A 16,958-nucleotide genomic window follows, 5' to 3' on the forward strand; every position below is an offset into this window, starting at 1 on the left:
TTGGTGTCCATGTGCCACTGGCACCCGGCATGAGGTCTTCCCTGTGGTTGGCTCCCAAAGGCATGTCTCCTCTTAAATTTTTAAAAAGATTTTATTTTATGTGGATGGGTATTTTGGCTGCATGCATGTCTGTGTGCCCTGTGTGTACAGTGCCCAAGAAAGTCAGAAGAGTGCTCAGAACCCTTGGAACAGGAAGTACCGATAGTTATGGGCCACCATGTGGGTGCTGGGACTCTCATCTCAGTCCTCTAGAAAGAGCAACCAGTGCTCTTCACCGCTAGGCCCGCTCTCCAGCCTTCAAGCCGTATCTTGGTTTGAATTAAGTCTTGACTGACATCTGCCTGATGAGTGACGCTAATAAATCTCGGCAGGCTTGATAGTGGGGAATGCCGAGGGGACTGGGTGGCTGGAGAGAGTAGAAACACAACTGACTCTTGTGCCTGGGGGATGTACCATCCGGGGGGGGGCAGCTGTAAATGTACAAGGCCTTATCAAGACAAAGTCCTGGTCAGTAGAGATATCTCTGTGGTCAGCACTGCTCAGAGGCAGTTGGAAGACAGTTCAAGAGGAAGAAACCGCAGGAGCACACGCCAGGAGGTGGAATTGAGGAGCGTGCCTGGAGGAGGTGATGAGGAAAATGACTTGGCTGGGGACGGCCAAGAAAGGCAGGAAAAATTCCATGCAGGAATGACACTGAGGTGCTAAGGGGCCAGCTCCTCCATTGGTAGCATGATGTCCACCCTTGGCAACCAGTTCTTTCCCTGACCAGCCATCTTGCTCATCCGAAGACCCCTTTGAAAGGATCTGGAGACCATACCCTGTGTGGTAGAGTGCTTACTCCTACCTTCTGTCTGATCAGGCTCTAGGATGCTGGCCCCTGCAAGGCTAGAGGGAGGGAGGACACAGTCCTCTAGTCAGAGGACACAGAGCATGAGCTAGCAAGGTGTAGAGGGAAGAACTGGGGAGCACGGCTTGACTCCAGGTCCTCCATAGTTGCTAAGTGACCTTAGACATCTCGCTGAACATCAAGAAGGGACTGCTCTTATCCATAAAAGAAGCAGCATCCTGGCCTCACAAGCCTGTACAGGTCATCGGGTACAGCGGTGAGCATAACAGATGCAGCTGTATAATCTCACATCCAAGGAGTTAGTGGTGCTCTGGAAACAGGAGGGGGAGGAAAGCAGGCTGGACAGATGCACGATGTGGTCTCTAATAGGGACCAAGAGTGTTGACCTCTGATAACCTTTCCAAACACAACCGCAGGGGAGAGCAGCCCACAATCAAAATTCACCTGCATTGCAAAGCCACCTAGCCAGTGTAACCCCTCTGCCTTCCCCTCTTCCCTTCCACCCTCCATCCCTCCCCTCCTTTCCTTGCTGCATCTTTCTAATCTCCTTCAGACCCTGTCATTTAGCAGGTCCTATCTGGGAATAATGACATCTTCCCCCGTCTATTCAGATACCGTCAGAAAAGTCCTCAAGTCCCTGCTGACTCCATCCAGTCTCCTGCCTTTCCAACTCCACCTGACTTCCTTACTGTGCCTTGCCTTGGGGCCATGTGTGACCTGAAGTCTGAACAGACAAAGGTATCCAAACCCCAACCCCTGGTCTCAATAAGAGCGGAAAACTATACAGCCCTGCTGAACTGACTGAGCAACCTCACTGCTCTGAGTTCCTCTACCAGCCACTGCTTCCTCCTCTCCTCTACCCACTGCCGTTGTCCTACTCATCTAGTTCCTCTAAGGGAGGCGAGGTCATCGTCTGCTTAGCACCTGTCGCTCCTCCACCAGCTTACAGCTGTCCTTTTCCTTGTACCTCATCACTGCCCCCGCCCCCAGCACATGCGGCTCTCCCACTAATGGCTGCCTACAGTTCCTCACTGAAAGGATGTATGGAAATGACGATGCTCTAGACGCCCTCTCCAGCTCTGACCAGCATCTGCCCGGGAGTAGATCACAGATGCGAGCTTGTTGCGTTCAGCATCTAGATCATAAAACTATTTTGTTGCTACTTCATAATTGTAATGTTGCTATTGTTATAAATTGGATGTCCAGGGTCTGGAACACCCCTCAGTTTACCTCGTGGCTTCATTGGGTGGCTATCCTTGTGTCAGTTAAGATGTGAGCCATTAGCCAGCGTTGCCTGCCTAGACCCTGTTCTCCTGCTTCCTCCCACTCTGTGTCCTCTGTCCTTTCATGTTACTGTCGGCTTCTGGTCCAGCTGTGCCTGCACCGGCTGAGTCACCCTGCTGTACTGCTTCTGGATGTAATGCCTGGACCCACCACAGTCAGCTTAGCTCCAGGCTGAGAGTAGAGGTGACACCAGATGTGACTGAAGAGAGAACGAGAGTGACTGAAGAGAGAACGAGAGGGTCTGGGCCTCCGGTTACCTCTCCCTCAGGTCTCACTATGCTATGTGACACCACATTGCATTTTAATTGGGTTCCTGCTACTAGCAACCGAGAGCATCCTAAATCGTTATAGAGGACCCAGAGAGTTCCCCATCTCTTGAGGTAATGTTGCTCAAGGTCCCAAGACAAGCCTGTAACCCGTTTCCTCTTGAGGTCCCTTTCTTCTTTAGAAGCTGTGCATTGGTTCCTGAGGCACAATGCATGATTTCTGAGGATGCTGGTCACACCACTGCCTCCCTTCCTAGCACATGGTTGTTGCTGGTCCCACTCCGAATAGGATGACTTTTTTTTGGCTGACGATCTCCATCTCTGTCTGTCTGTCTGTCTGCCTACCTACCTTTCTCTATCTGTCCGTGTGTGTGTTGTACACAGTGCATGTGTTCATATGTATACATCTATGCAAAACTGTGTATGTGAGTACATGCACACCTGTGTTTTTAAGTGTGTCTTCCTCTCTCCCTCTCTTCCTTGTTTTTTGAGATGGGGTCTCTCACTGAGCCTCTGACTCACCAGTTGCTTACGCTAGCTGTCCAGCAAGCTCTAGGACTCCTCTTGCCTCCCTACGCCCTCCCCCCAGTACTGGGGTCACTGGTGAGCAATGCCAGCCTAGCTTTTATGTGGGTGCTAAGGATTGAAACTTGGGACCATGTGCTTGCACGGCAAGCACTTTGCCCACACATCCATCTCCCTAGCCCCAGCTGATGTTCTTAGTAGTACATCATCCAAATGTACTACTGAGCGGTCGGTGTGTGCCTGTTCCCAATGTCCTTTGTCATCTCTAACTCCAGGATCTTCTTGATCCTTCAGCTATTTCTTGTAATTACACTTCAAGCTGAGGACATTGGGGGAGGGAACAAGTGGGTAGAGAATGATCAAGGTTCCTATCTCATCTCGACACACACATGGCCTTCAGAGAGTGACGTGGGTAAAGTGTCCCCAAGGACTCTGTACTTCCTAGGTCTCGTCTGAAGTTGAGCTTGGACTAACTCAAGTTAGTACCCTGTATACGGGAACATACACTACCCTCAGGACAATCTCCTCGGGGTCCTTCATCCCTCACCAGATGCCCTTCTTTTATCGGTTCCTGTCCATCTACCTGGGACCACTCATCTCGTCTTCCTCCCTCCTGAGGATTTACTTCCCACCCCTTCACTCCTCTAGCTAGTCTGCCCCAGTTGCTAATCTCTTTCCATTTTTCAATTCTCTTTTTGAGATCCCAGCTGTCAGGGAGTAAGACTCTGCCATCCCTGCCAGTCCATCAGTGCCCTCGTGGTTTGTCCATTCCAAGCCATCTCTTCAGTGCCCTAATTGCCTTCTCCCTCTGTTATTATCGACTAATTCCATTCTGGAAAGCATTTGGGCCACAGTCAGTGAAAAGAGGCTTGTGTCATAAAAGGCTTTGTCCCTGTCTCTACTTCTGAGTCCATTGGGAAGGGAAGGGAGACATTTCTGCTGTCCCTTCTCCTTCCTTTCCATTTCTTCTTCCTCCCATATCGACCCCTCCATCTTTCTGATGCCCCTGTTGCCCATCTGTGTGGGTGCAAGCCTGCCTCTTGGCTTTGTCTCTGCTTCTGCTGTCCCTTGCTATCCCCTGTTGTCCCTGTCTCTTCCAAATTGTAGATCCCCTAACTGGCTCAATCCTCATTTAAAATCCTCTCTTCTTTCTTGGCACCAAGAAGCTGTTTGGCAAGGAACCCTCTATTCTCTTGTTTTTATATTTTCATTTGGTTCTTCACTGTTATTTTCTTTTGAGCTGTTTTGCAAATTGTTTCGGGGGATGAAAGACTCTGTATAAATTAAGACGAATCAATTCTGACTCAGGGAGTTGCGGCTGGGTTCCCTTGCCTCCCTGAAATGAAAACAAGAATATCTTCTAGACACACACCTGTAACCCCCATCATCCCCAAAGCAGAAAGGACTGGATTCACAGTCTCCTCCTAAAGGCCCACTTGCTCATGAACCTCTGGAAGCTTTGATTCTGCCCCACAAAATAATATAAGGGCAGGGCCCATCAAGATCCCATGGACTAGTTCTTACAATCTGGATTTTATTCAACAAAATAAACACTTAATTACAAACATCTGCTTTAGCCTAAATTCTAATTACTTAATCTAGCCATCTGTAATTTTAATGATTTTCCATGATTTTTGTTCTTTGCAGCATGATTAATGGAAATGGCATATGAAGCTAGTGGGTGTGCGTGTCCCTTCCCACCACTCCCTCTGCGCTGGCTTTGTCTCAGGCAGGAAGCGCATCTGTGGCGTACCATTGGCCACCTGGAAGCTTCTTGGCCAGGCTAACGCACACCAAGCTTTCTCCTGGATATCTTTGGCCCGGTCCTTCCTTTGAAACCCTACGAACCAGACTCCCCATTTGGGGAGCCCCACCTGCAATTGTGAGAAGGCAGGGAAGCGGGGCAGTCTCTCTTACTAGCCTAAAGAAGACAGAGGGGAATCAAGAGTGGAGATTCCCACGTCTATAGGGGAAAGAGACGGAAGCAGAAAGAGAGTGAAAGAGAGAGGGGGAGGGGAAAACTAGAGAGAGAGAGAGGAAGAGAAGTCTGAGAGAGAGGAGGAAGGGAATAGACATCCCCACAGAGGTGGGAGCCTGTGCAGCCTTTCTGTAAGTCAGCACAGGAGGGAACCCAGGCTGTGGTTCCCTAGAACCTACTCCCTCAGCCTCTGGCTCTCTGCCATGAGGAGCTTGGCTGTTTGTGGGGAGAAGTTCTCGGCCTCCAGAGAAGCAGAAGAGGCAGCCCTCAGACAGGTGAGCGATAGAAGTGAGAAGGCTTGGAGGAACTGCACTATCGTCACCACTTTCAGCTCAGAGGCCATTGCAGAGAGAGGGTGGCTGCAAAGTTTCCTATGGGGAGAAGTCAATCTAGGTGCCAGCCCCGGCTATATTAAAACGAGGCCCTAGGAGACCCCACCTGCCACCCTGCTCTCCTGGGCCTGTTTTCTCTTTGTCAGAAGGGGACGGCCATCTTTGAACTGTTGTTGATGCCATGAGAAACGAAAAAGGCCAAGGCAGGTAATATTATGGGATGTGTTACAGTGCCTAGGCAGAGGTAAGTCCGAGTAAGAACAGGCACTCTTCATGCAGGCAAGAAGGCCAAGGGGACCAGGAGGGGAAAATAGACTTGAGGAGGAGCAGGACCTGTGAGGACACACGGAGACTGACCTAAGTTCAAGGCTCAGCTTGTTTGCACTCCAGCAGAACACTGTCTGCTACCCAGACCCCTTCCAGCATTCCTGGGGAGAAGAAGACTCTGAAACTGGCTAGGAAGGTGACCCATGGAAACACCAGCTGTAGGTGATTCCACGGGGCAGACCTGCCTCTTCAGGTCTTAAGAATGAGACAGAATATGCTCCTTCTCCACCCAGGGGAACCAGACCCTTGGCCCCATACATAAAGAACAAATGGCAAGTCTCACATCAATTAATATCAGGGATACCCCAAGGAGTATATGATTCGTCACAGCATCACCGTGTAAATATCACAGAATACAGTTACACAAACTACAATGACCATGAAGTCCCAGGAGAAACGTTCACAGGGAATCACCGCTTGCTTGCGGTCCTCAGTTGACCACATCATTGTGGTTCAGTTCCTGACTGGGCTTGCCTCCCACCTTCTAGGAGGCCTTCTCTGACCTCTGCAGCCCTCCTCTCTGTTCTTCGGCAGCATCACTGGGCCTCCAGAAGCCATTCTTCCAGATGCAGTGTGGTTCATGTTCTTGGTGCATCGTGGAGATCAATAACTTTGGCCCTGCCTCATTGTATGGAACATGCGGTAGACCACAGAGTGTTAGAGCTCAAGGGCATCTGGAGGACACTTACCGCAGGGCCAGTGAAGGGCACATGGTCACAGTTCTCCTGCCAGGACTGGTTGAGGCTCTGGGAGAACTCTTGGAAGAAAGCATGGGATTGGTTGAAAATGGAAAATCCTAAGATATTGACTCTGTCGTCCACAAGACTGTCCATTCTCTGGAGGGAGAATTCCTGGGAAGATGGGGCAATCAGAAAGAGAGAGCACGGTTAGAATGGGGGAGAAGAAGAAGGAACACGAGGGAGCACGCTGGGGCTGTGGCCAGCTCAGGACACACGAGGTGCTCCCTGAGTGCTCAGCATACAGAATAACGAAGAGTGGTTCTTCTGGGGTTCAGGGAGGAAAAGAGAAATCAGTAGATTAGCCCCTAAGCCAGGGAAATACAAGATGTGACAGGTGAAGAGAGACACAAAGAATATGTGTGGCTGGTGGAAGGAAGTTCACATCCTCGGCTGGTCATCGCTGGGGCCAGGCCTGAAGGCAATTTCTACACAGAGAATGCCGAGAATGTGGGTAGACAAAGGTTATTCTCTCCAGAAGTCATCATACACAGGCTCTGAGGGAGTAAGGATATGGCCCTCCACTGTGTTGCCCACAGCACTTCAATGAAGACATGAGCTCCTCCTTGAAGGACGGTTCTACCATCAGAATCACCCCAGCGGTCTTTCTCAAAATAGACCACCACCATGCTAACTGAGTCTGTACGTCTGGAGCTGAGTCACTAGGTCCCTAAGTGTCATGCACACCAAAGTTCCAGAAGCACTGGATGAACATACAGCACACACACACACACACACACACACACACACACACACACACACACACACATCCTGGGGAGGATGGAGAGGTCTACTGGGGTCAGAGTTCACAGGCCTAAATGCTAGGGAGCATCCCAGACTAGTCAGTCCTGTGAGTGAGTGTGTGTATGTGGTGGGGGGAGTGTTAGTGGAGTGTCAAAGTCATGCTTGCTTTCTAAAAATGTCAACCTGAAGGTGTGCAGACAAGGTTGGATCTCCATGTGTCATTATGGTTTTCGTTCATTTCATATATATGCAAGCAATTCTCGCATGCTAGACACTGTTCTAGGCAGAGAGGACATGCATAGGGGAACATCCTTGCTGTACTCAAGGGCCTTACAGGAGTCGAAGAGACAGAGAGCAAGGAGCTGAATGCATTATCACTTCAGACAGTTATGAATGTGGGAGCAGGGGCTGCTGCAGTCAGAGAACTGGGGTATCGGGGGGAAGTGACATCTAGAAGTTCAAGGGTTTTCACCCAATCATCCATGCTGTGATAGTCAGCAACGGCTGTCAGTTTGACAGGATCTCAGATCACCTAAGAGATAAGTCTCTAGGTGCATCTGTGAGGAATTATAGCAGGCTCTGGACACACCTGGGAAGGATATCTTGATTAGCCGAATCCGTGCAGGAAGACACACACTAAAAGTAGGTGGCTCTGGACTGCACCAAGAAGCGAGGGATGGCTGAGCGCAAACATTCATGGCTCTTAGCTTCTTGATTGCTGATACGACGTGAGCAGCCATTTTAAACTCCTGTGTCCATTACTCACTTCCCAGTTCGGATGGATTGTGACTTTCAACTATGAGCCCAGATGAACTCTGTCTCCTTTTATTTGATTCGGCCTGGTATTTTATCCCAACAATGTGCTAGGTAACTAAGACAAATGGCCTTTACCCCATCACCCAGTCTTTTCCCTGGACCTCCTTTGGCCCCAAACAAAAAACCAGGGGAAAGTATGTAGCATATTCTGCTCACCGATCTGTTCCTGTAAAAGTGCCTTCAGATGCGGGGCAGGCCATCCTCTCACACTGAAGCTGTATCCATCGCATGCTCATCCTGAGTGCCTCACACACAGCTCCCTGATCCATGGGCACATAGTATTTACAGACACTAGAAATGACCCATCAGTCACTCAGTGTGATGTGGCAGATGGCAGGGGCCTGAGGCTTGCTTCCTGGCCAGGTGGAAAAACTGCTTTCTTTTAGGTGGTCTCCTGTTTTGATGACTTTGCTCTCTTAGCCCCTGGTAACTCCCACTCTTATCTTGCCCCCACCTACAGCAGCTGCTAAGACCTTAAGCTCTGAGCTTACCTGCCCAGATTCCAACCTTGTCTGCTTTGGCTTACATACTGGAGTTACAAAGACTCCTTTGCAGCCACCAACCCCAGCAGAGTGGACTTGGATGAGGATGAAGTGTGTTTTGGACTCTGCCACCCTCCCATTAGGGGACCACAGACGTGCCAGAGAATGTACTGATTCATAAGCTGGTATTATGTCCTGTCTCTCTACCAGGGCAGCTGCCCAGCCACTGTGGGCTATCAGCAGGCAGGAGAGGGCAGATGGCTAATGAGAAAAGATGTATTTGGCAAGAGTGAGGTGACTAAGGAACAGAGCCAGGCTGCTGTTGGGAAGCCGAGGGGCTTTGCTGACCGTGGATGGAGAAGCTAAGGGCTATCCTATCGTTCTGGCTTCCTCATCAATGTGGGCAGACAGCCTACCACACCTCTGTGCCTATCCATATGTAACCTGATAAACGGAGGCCCATTTCAAGGAAGTCCTGATATCACGGATGCCCATATTCACAATGGCACCAGGCAGTGCAGAGTAGGCAATGGCTTCCGGGTCAAACCCTGCTTCCTCACCACACTGGATGTCTGACCTTGAACAAGGACTTCGACTTTTCTGGTCTTTGCAGCCACACTTTGTAAAGTAGAATGGATGCTACTGGGAACCTCCTATGAGAACATGGCCCACCAAATCAACAATGCAGGGCCCACAGGGGCTCGCAGAGACTGGCACAGCATGCACAGGCCTGCATGGGTCTGCACCAATCCTCTCTGTGCACATGCTATGGCTGGAAGCTTGGTGCTTTTGCATGACTCCTAAGAGCGGGAACTGGTGTATCTTTTGCCTTCTCTTGAGACTCTTTTCCTCCTATTGGTTGCCTTGTCCAGCCTCAATATTAGGGCTTCTGTCTTGTCTTGCTGTATCTTGTTTTGTCCTGTTTGGCTGTCCTCTCTTAGTGGCCTCCTTTTTTTCTGAAGAGGTAACAGATTGGGTGTGAATCAGGGGGAGAACAGAGGTGGGGAACTGGGGGAGTGGAGGGAGTGGAAGTTTTGTTCAGGATTATTGTGTGAGAGAAGAATTCATTTTCAATAAAAGTGATTAATGTGGGGTTGCCCTCTATGTGCTGTGAATATGTTTTATTACATTGGTTAATAAAAAAGCTGCTTTGGCCTATGGCATTGGCAGAATACAGGTAGGTAGGAAAACTAAACTAAACTTAACACAGGCTGAAAGAAAGCAGAGTCAGGCAGACACCCTGTAGTTGCCGAAGGATACTGGTAGGCCACAGCCTGTGGTGATACACAGATCAACAGAAATGGGTTCATTTAAGATGTAAGAACTAGCTAGAAATACACCTGAGCCATTGGTCAAACACTGTTTAATTAATATAGCTTTTGTGTGATTATTCGGGTCTGAGCAACCGGGAAATGAAAATGCAGTCTCCAGTCACAAATAAGCAATAATAAGAAAGAAACCTCCTATGTTGTTCCAAGAAACAATCAAGGTTCCTGAGAAATGGCCCACCAATGGGTAAAAGGTGCTTGCCACAAAGCCCGAGGATTAGAGTTCAACCCCCTGGACCCCCACATGTGGCAGGAGAAAACCAACTCGAGTCAGGTTGTTCTCTGATCCCTCTATAGAAACACTGTGGCATATTCACAATATGAGGCACACTCCCCTACCCACCCATTCATTCCCCTGCACACTGTCAAATAAATGAGTGAAGAAAAGAAGAAACAAGTCACGTGTAAGGCAGGCTTATCATTGTCATCTGGCAAGGGAGAAGTACTCAGTGGATAAGGGTTACCGAAGTACTCCCGCGAGATCTGAGTAGCATCTGGCCCTCTCCATCCTTAGTCCCACTTGGAAGCCGGAGGGAGGAAGAACCTCCTTCAGCATGCTCTTGGCAGAGTCAGAATGAATGGGTTAATTGCAGACACTCAGAGACAGTCTCCCCAAAAGTCAGCCAGTCTGTCTTCCTGCCTTTCAATCCCTACCTCCTTGTCCCTTGACTCTATTCTATTTCCTAGTTTCAAAGGCCTCTTAAGATGAAACGATTTCAGAGGCTTCCTTGGTGATTCGTGCTATTTATGACAACTCATTGGAGAGCTTGCCGAAGGACCAGAGAGAGATGGCAGGTCCTTTTACAGCAATTTCCCGGGACACGCCAGGATTTTACTCTGCCAGTATCTGAACACGTGTGTGTGTGTGTGTGTGTGTGTGTGTGTGTGTGTGTGTGTGTGTGTGTTTCTGAAGCAAACTTTCTGAGAGTTCGGGAAACCGCTGACAGCTACCCATTTGCATACAATAAAAAACCTTCTAAGGCAGTATTTCCCTAAGTCTGTTCCTGTGGACTTTAGCTTCCCAGAAGAAGCAGACAGAAATTCCACTAAAAACAAGGTTCTATGTTCAGATAATATTAGAAATGGCCACTTATTCTATCTGCCTCTTTAAGATTCACGGCACACCCTGCATGCTGAAGGTTGAAAGCAGTCCTGCAGTGAAGCGGCTGGCTTAATTTTGTTTAATCTCGAATTTTTCAAACACATTAACTACGGAATATATATTTCCCCCTTCAAATCTGTGCTTCACAGTAGTGTTCTGCAGAACACAATTTGGGTACTGCTACCTTAAATACATTCAGAGAAACATTATAAACTCCAAATCAGGTGGAAGAGATGCTGAGCTTGTAAATGAGAAAGGCGCATCTGACCCCTCACCCCTCCCCGTGCCCACCATCTCCAGCTTTAACTGTGACTGCAAACATGGTCCATTCAGGTTTCTGTACCCTTCCTGTCTTCACTCATCTACCCTTCCCGGCTGATGCACACTTTTATAAAATGACAGACAGGGCTAGGGGTGGTCCTGGGAGTGGATCGGTTTTCATGTCAGATCCAGGCAGAACTGGGATATGTGAAACTCCCAGTAAGGGCAAATGCCCAGTGGTAAGACCACATCAGGAAACAGAGATCAAAACACAGCTGTCCATGCCTCGTCACGGGCGTGACTGTGTGACAGCCCTTTGCACAATGTCACACAGTCACATTGACCCTCTCTAAAGGGATGTATGCCCCCACAGAGCAAAGATAAGCAACCCTCGTTGTGACCCTCACTCCCTGCACCTAGAAGAATGTCTAGTTCCTAGAATCTGATTGGCTAATGTTGGTGGAAGGAATGGTGATTGAAGGCATCTCAAGACCTTGAGGCCCTCATTGTTGCCTCTCTGCCACCAAGCACAATCTTATTCCCATGGAAGACATAAGAACATGCACACAGATTGTGCCAGCCCCTTACTGTTTGCTTTCTTGTCATTGGGTTTTGTCATTAAAATAAACTTTAAAATTAAAATAAACTATAAAATGTTTGTATGTTCCCCCTCCCTCCAAGTGTGTGTACATGTTTGTGTATGCTATGGTATGTAAAATCCAAGTAACTAGAGTTGAAGGTGAATGCCCCATGGGTGAGGGCTGTGTGGAATGGTCACCATAGATGGTAGAGCTCAACGGAGTCTCCACACTTCCCTAGAAGATATGACATTCCCCAGGTCTTGGTTTACATATAGTCATCCATTCGTGGATTGATGGCACGAAGCCCCCTGGACTGCAGGAATCACCTAGGCCAGGGAGCAAGGGCAGGCTATGAGGAGAGCACAGATTGGGGGACAGAGCCAAGGGAAGGGGAGAAGTTCAAGGGAGAAGAGGGGGGAGAAGGGCAGGAGGATTGAGATTACTACTGCTCTGCCCTCCTTTTTTCCCTCCCACTGCAAGAAATCATTCTGGGCTATTTTTCTAATGAGAAAAGATTTGCTAGCCACATGCTTCGTCCTATTCAGGGTCCAAATATCAAGAAACAACTTGGGTGCCAGGGGTTTAGGACAGTGGGTGGAAAACAGATCTGTGCTTGTGGATAGAGCCATGGGAGGGGAAGGTGTCCTCTCGGAGGACCCTGTGCCTACATTAACCAGCCAAGTCCATTAGTCAACCCAGGGACAGGCCAAGTTTTGTCAAACGCAGCTGCAAGAATAAGAGCTCCTAATGACTGAGTTTGCCTGTGTCTGGCTTTAAGGAGAAAAGCAAGAAGCCACGTCAAGACCATCTCAGAGCCCAAGCATGCCTTCTCCTCCACAGTCTTCGGCCATAGGCACATCCTAGTCTCTGGTACCTACGCTAGAGGTGGTAGCCTCAGTTCCCTCTTTTAGAAACTCCATGCCCAGTTCATTGATGATTCTGTCAAGCCTGCCCCCTAAATCTCCCTCGAATTTATCCCTTCCTTCCCAAGCCCATCAGTGTAGGCCCTCATCACCTCTCTTTTGTGACGGCAGCGTATTTAATGAAGATCATACAACTGATCTGGGGGGACAAGACCACTCTACTGTACAACACTATATTTTTTTTCTGATGACAGTACAAATGGGGCCTGCTGTCATTGTGCAATGTAACAATCTCATTGAAAAAAATGTGTGTTAGAAGGGGCAGGTTTGGGGTTTGATGCTCATTTGCACAGATCCTAGCCAGACAGTCCACGGTGGTCTCTGCAGTGTTGATTCCTTTACCTACAGTAGATGGAAACAGAAGCCCCCTGTAGAACAGCACCCAGCACATAGGAACCCCAGACGTGTGAGTTCTCTTCTCTGCACTGTGACTTTAAACAAAGAGGGTCTGAACAGTCTTCTTCTTTCCACTGTCTGGCTACCCTGAGCTGCATCTGGGCCCTGCCCCAGAGGAAATATCCGGTCTGAGGTTTTCTCCACACCCCCTCTTCTACATCCCTCTGCAAGAAGCTATTCTTAGCTCCTTGTCAAATGAGAACACTTAGCCAGGTTGTCATAAGGTGTTAATTGCTTGGTGAGGATATTTGTGTCCAAAGAGGAAGGCTGGAGTTCGAGTTCTGGACTTTTTCAACCCTAAATAGCATTAATAAAGTAACGATTGTAGTATCGCTACAATCTACTGGCCACCAACTGTGTGCCAGTCAGAACTAAGTAGATTTCACCCGTGATCTCTATTTATCCTTAGAGCAAGCCTTGTGCTGTGGGAGTTAATCATGGCATCTCATGGCTTCTGAAACCCTGAGCACCAAAGTGCCTTTCCCAAGGCCACGCGGCTGGTGAAAGGCAGTTGTGAATTCAAACCCAGGTCCTGCTGACCTTAGAACCAGCACTGTGCCAGGGCATGATGCATCATAAAGACAGAAGTATTATGATTTCACTGTGGCCAGGTTATAAGATAACCAAGGAAACCAAGTCAAAGTTAATCTCGTCCCACACAGATGGCAACTACAAACCAAATGGTGCGAGTGAGGAAGGGACCATGAAGCATTGGCTAAGTTTCTTCCTGAGAGGGAGTTTTCTTACAAAGGGGCCTGGAGCTCTGTCTTGGCTCCAGACTGAGCACCTGGATGGCAATGGATCGTAGGGACTTGGGAAAGCTGTGGCTGTTCTTCATCTTATGCTCAGCATTTGGAAAGGATGCCAGGAAATTGGAGACACGTGTGGCTAGGATGGTACAGCACAGGATGTGTTTGGCTGGGCTACGTGAACTTTCCAGCTTCTGCAGAGAGCTGGGCAGGAGCCACCCAGTAAAGCCCCTCTGGGGGCCACTATTTGGAAGCCATTTGTCATGTGTTTTCACGTGTCATTGAGTAGCAATGAGGAAGGCGGTTTGGACAAGGAAATTTCCTGAAGCTTACGGGGTCAGCCTGCTGCAAAGGCGACCTCTCTGTTTTTGCATAAGGCACTAGTAGGCCTTCACTGGCACACTATTGAGGGGCCATTTTCTGGCAACCATGAGCCCTCCTGGCCCATGAGCTCCTGTTGCTTAGGGTTGGCATGTTCTCTTCTGTATCCCTGGCACCACAAGGAGACTGTTGAAAATAAAAACTACCTCCTTTGGGTGATGGAGTGCGGGGTGAACTGTGGAGATATCCCACAGTCAGTAAAGTATTTACCACACAGCAGAAGGACCTGAAATCAATGTCTAGAAGTCACTTCTTTAAAAAAATCAGGTGTACACTTATAATCCCAGGATTGGGGGTATGGAGTGGAGCAAAGACTGGAGGATCCCAGGGCTCACTGGCCAGCCCTCCTAAGCCTAATCTGTGAGCTTCTGCCCAAGGAGGGGGTTCATCTCAAAGACAAGGTAGAAGGCTCCTGAGGGAAAACAGCTGAAGTTGACCTCTGGCCTCAACATACACACATACACAGATGTGCACATACAAGCATATGCACATAAACATACACTGTCACTTTGGCCTGGTGAGCAATAATACAAAGCTTGCACAGGAGAGGAGGCATGGTTCTGGAGTAAGAACTTTGAAACCTGGTGTTCTCCATTACTACTGGGTCCTAGATTTTCCTCTCTGAAACCCAACACCAGAATTCAATTATTTTTTAAATTCTTTTTTCCTCTTCTTTCCTTTTTTAAAAATCTTTTTTCCTTTTAACTAGACATGCTTCCTCACTCTGAGATCATAGCTATGATAGTTCAGAGCTGTTGTTGAGGTTCAGGAGAGTCAGTGTATAGGAAAGTTATGTGTGCTCTGAGAATAGGATGCAGGCTCCTTGAATTATTGGCATGTCTGTCTATCATGTGCTTTCAAGTGTTATTAGTAGGCATCAAGGAAGACAGGGAGGCCAGGGAGCCTTCCTGAAGCGTATCCTGTGCCTGCTGCAAAGGTGGCCATTTGCATAAGGCAGGAGGCTTCCCTTTGGCTCTTGAACCTTACTGGCTCTTTTTAATCTTATTTTAATTGAGATAGGGTCCCACTATGTAGCTCTGGCAGACCTAGAATTTGCTATGTGGAACAGGATGACCTTGAACTTAAAGCAATTCATCCGCTTCTGCCTCTTGAGTAGTGGAATGTGCAGTGCCACACTTGGCTCCTTTTTCAACATTTATCTATTTATTGTGTGTGTGTGTGTGTGTGTGTGTGTGTGTTACATATGTGTCACAGTATGTGTGTGGAAGTTGGAAGACAACTTGCAGGAGTCAGTTCACTCCTTCTACAGTGTGGGTTTTGGGGATCAAACTCATGCCAGGCTTGACAGCAAGAGTCTCCATCTATCTGCTGAGTCAACTCATCCCCTGTGTGTCTCTCTTCTTGCCAGGGCCCCAGACCCTATAAAGGGAATGATCTTAGCACCACTATAGCCTCTGGGGCCCTTCTCAGTTTAGCCACCTGGACCCGACCGGGTCGTGACTCTCCTTATGGTTTCTTCATTCCAGAACATGTCACATTTCTTAAAGAGTCAACCCCCTTCTCGGTAGGATTTTCTGCTGCTTCCAGAAAATCCTTCCTTTGGCCCCCACTGTTCCACATTCAGCCTCGGCCCCTAAACTGCCTGGGGGAGCATGCTGCAGCCTGTGTCAACTCAACCACAAGGGGTTTACTAAACATCCATGTGTTTGCAATATGCTCGTACCTGCTTCCGCTGCTGTGGCTCTACAGGGCTGGTGTAACTTTGGGTTCGCTCCATACACTAACACAGGATGGGGTTTCTACACATTCCCACTTAGAGAACAAAGAAGCCAAGTGCCCGGAGGTGAATATTTTTTCCCCAAAAGACAGAAATGGGAGAGAATCCTGCTGCATACAAGCTCAGAGCCTCTTTTATTCTTACTGCACACTCAGCATCGGGCAAGGCCACTAGGAGATGCAGTCACGCACGCCTCCTTGCTGAGGCTGTTAATGACTGACAACTTAAAATGCTGTCACCCTGGGAGTCCCACGAACACCAAAGACTCCAATTTCCCAACCTGCTATTACGAAGCGGAGATGATGGAAGGAGTCCTGAGATCATGTCACCCCCTCAACTTGAACTCTGTGTCTTCCCACCCCACTTGGCTCCTCTCCCTTGGTGCCCTCTCTGTGAATGTCGCCATTACCCACCAATCTTTCAAGCTAGAGTTTGGAAGTCACCCTGCACTTCCCTCATTCTCCCGCCAGCCACACCTGCCTCTGCAAGTCTGTGTGCATTCCCTGGCTTCTGCTTGAGACCATTTTGACTTCTTTTCTACCTCTTGATTCTGCCCCGCTCCCATCCCCCACCATTTCTGCCTTGCTTCTGGGCCTCACCAGCCTGGGCCTCCCCTTCCTCTGGTCTTACAATTCACCAACTTCCTTAGCCATGCTCTTGCTGGAGGGAGGTTTCTGGAACATACATTGGACTGTGAATAACACTCCCACTGTCCCCAGCGGCACGCAAGACGCAGTTAGACACACAAGTCCTTGGATGATTCCTGCCCGCCTTTTCCACAGTCTTCACTTTGACCTTCTCCATGACATGCAGTGTGCACCACAGCACCCCTAGGGTCGTATGAGAGCTTCTTATCACAAAAGTCTGTAAAAAGCCACCACCCCCAGGCCTGGCTGCTGCTTGAAGCACTTTTGCACTACATCCACTCGGGTGGATCCCACACTGAAAGCAGTCAGCACACACCTGCTGTCTCACTTGGGCAGTCGGGGTCTCGAGACTTCCCGAAACTCTTCTCTATACCCATAATTTCTTCACTTCTCCTCAGGACCTGACGCACGGCGGAGGCCAGGCCCCTGACCTCTGTCTCACAAACCCCACCTTAGCCTTTCTTAGCAAGGCCCTACAAGTAGCGGAAGTTCGGGATCTCCAGGGCACCTTGGC

The 16,958-nt window shown here is 48.9% G+C and overlaps 1 protein-coding gene across 3 annotated transcripts in view; it reads right to left on the reverse strand.

The window, feature by feature from the left end:
* Grik4 (glutamate ionotropic receptor kainate type subunit 4) overlaps positions 1–16,958 on the reverse strand; it is a 424,337-nt gene that overhangs the window by 99,597 nt on the left and 307,782 nt on the right. For all 3 annotated transcript variants that reach the window (XM_087905544.1, XM_087905543.1, XM_048417251.3), the window contains exon 9: positions 6,249–6,410. In XM_087905544.1, coding sequence (XP_087761670.1) covers positions 6,249–6,410 — 162 coding nt within the window. The remainder of the gene's footprint in view (positions 1–6,248; positions 6,411–16,958) is intronic.

This window comes from Myodes glareolus, chromosome 4, assembly GCF_982192425.1.
Source record: "Myodes glareolus chromosome 4, mMyoGla1.1, whole genome shotgun sequence".
Lineage (NCBI taxonomy): Eukaryota > Metazoa > Chordata > Mammalia > Rodentia > Cricetidae > Myodes > Myodes glareolus.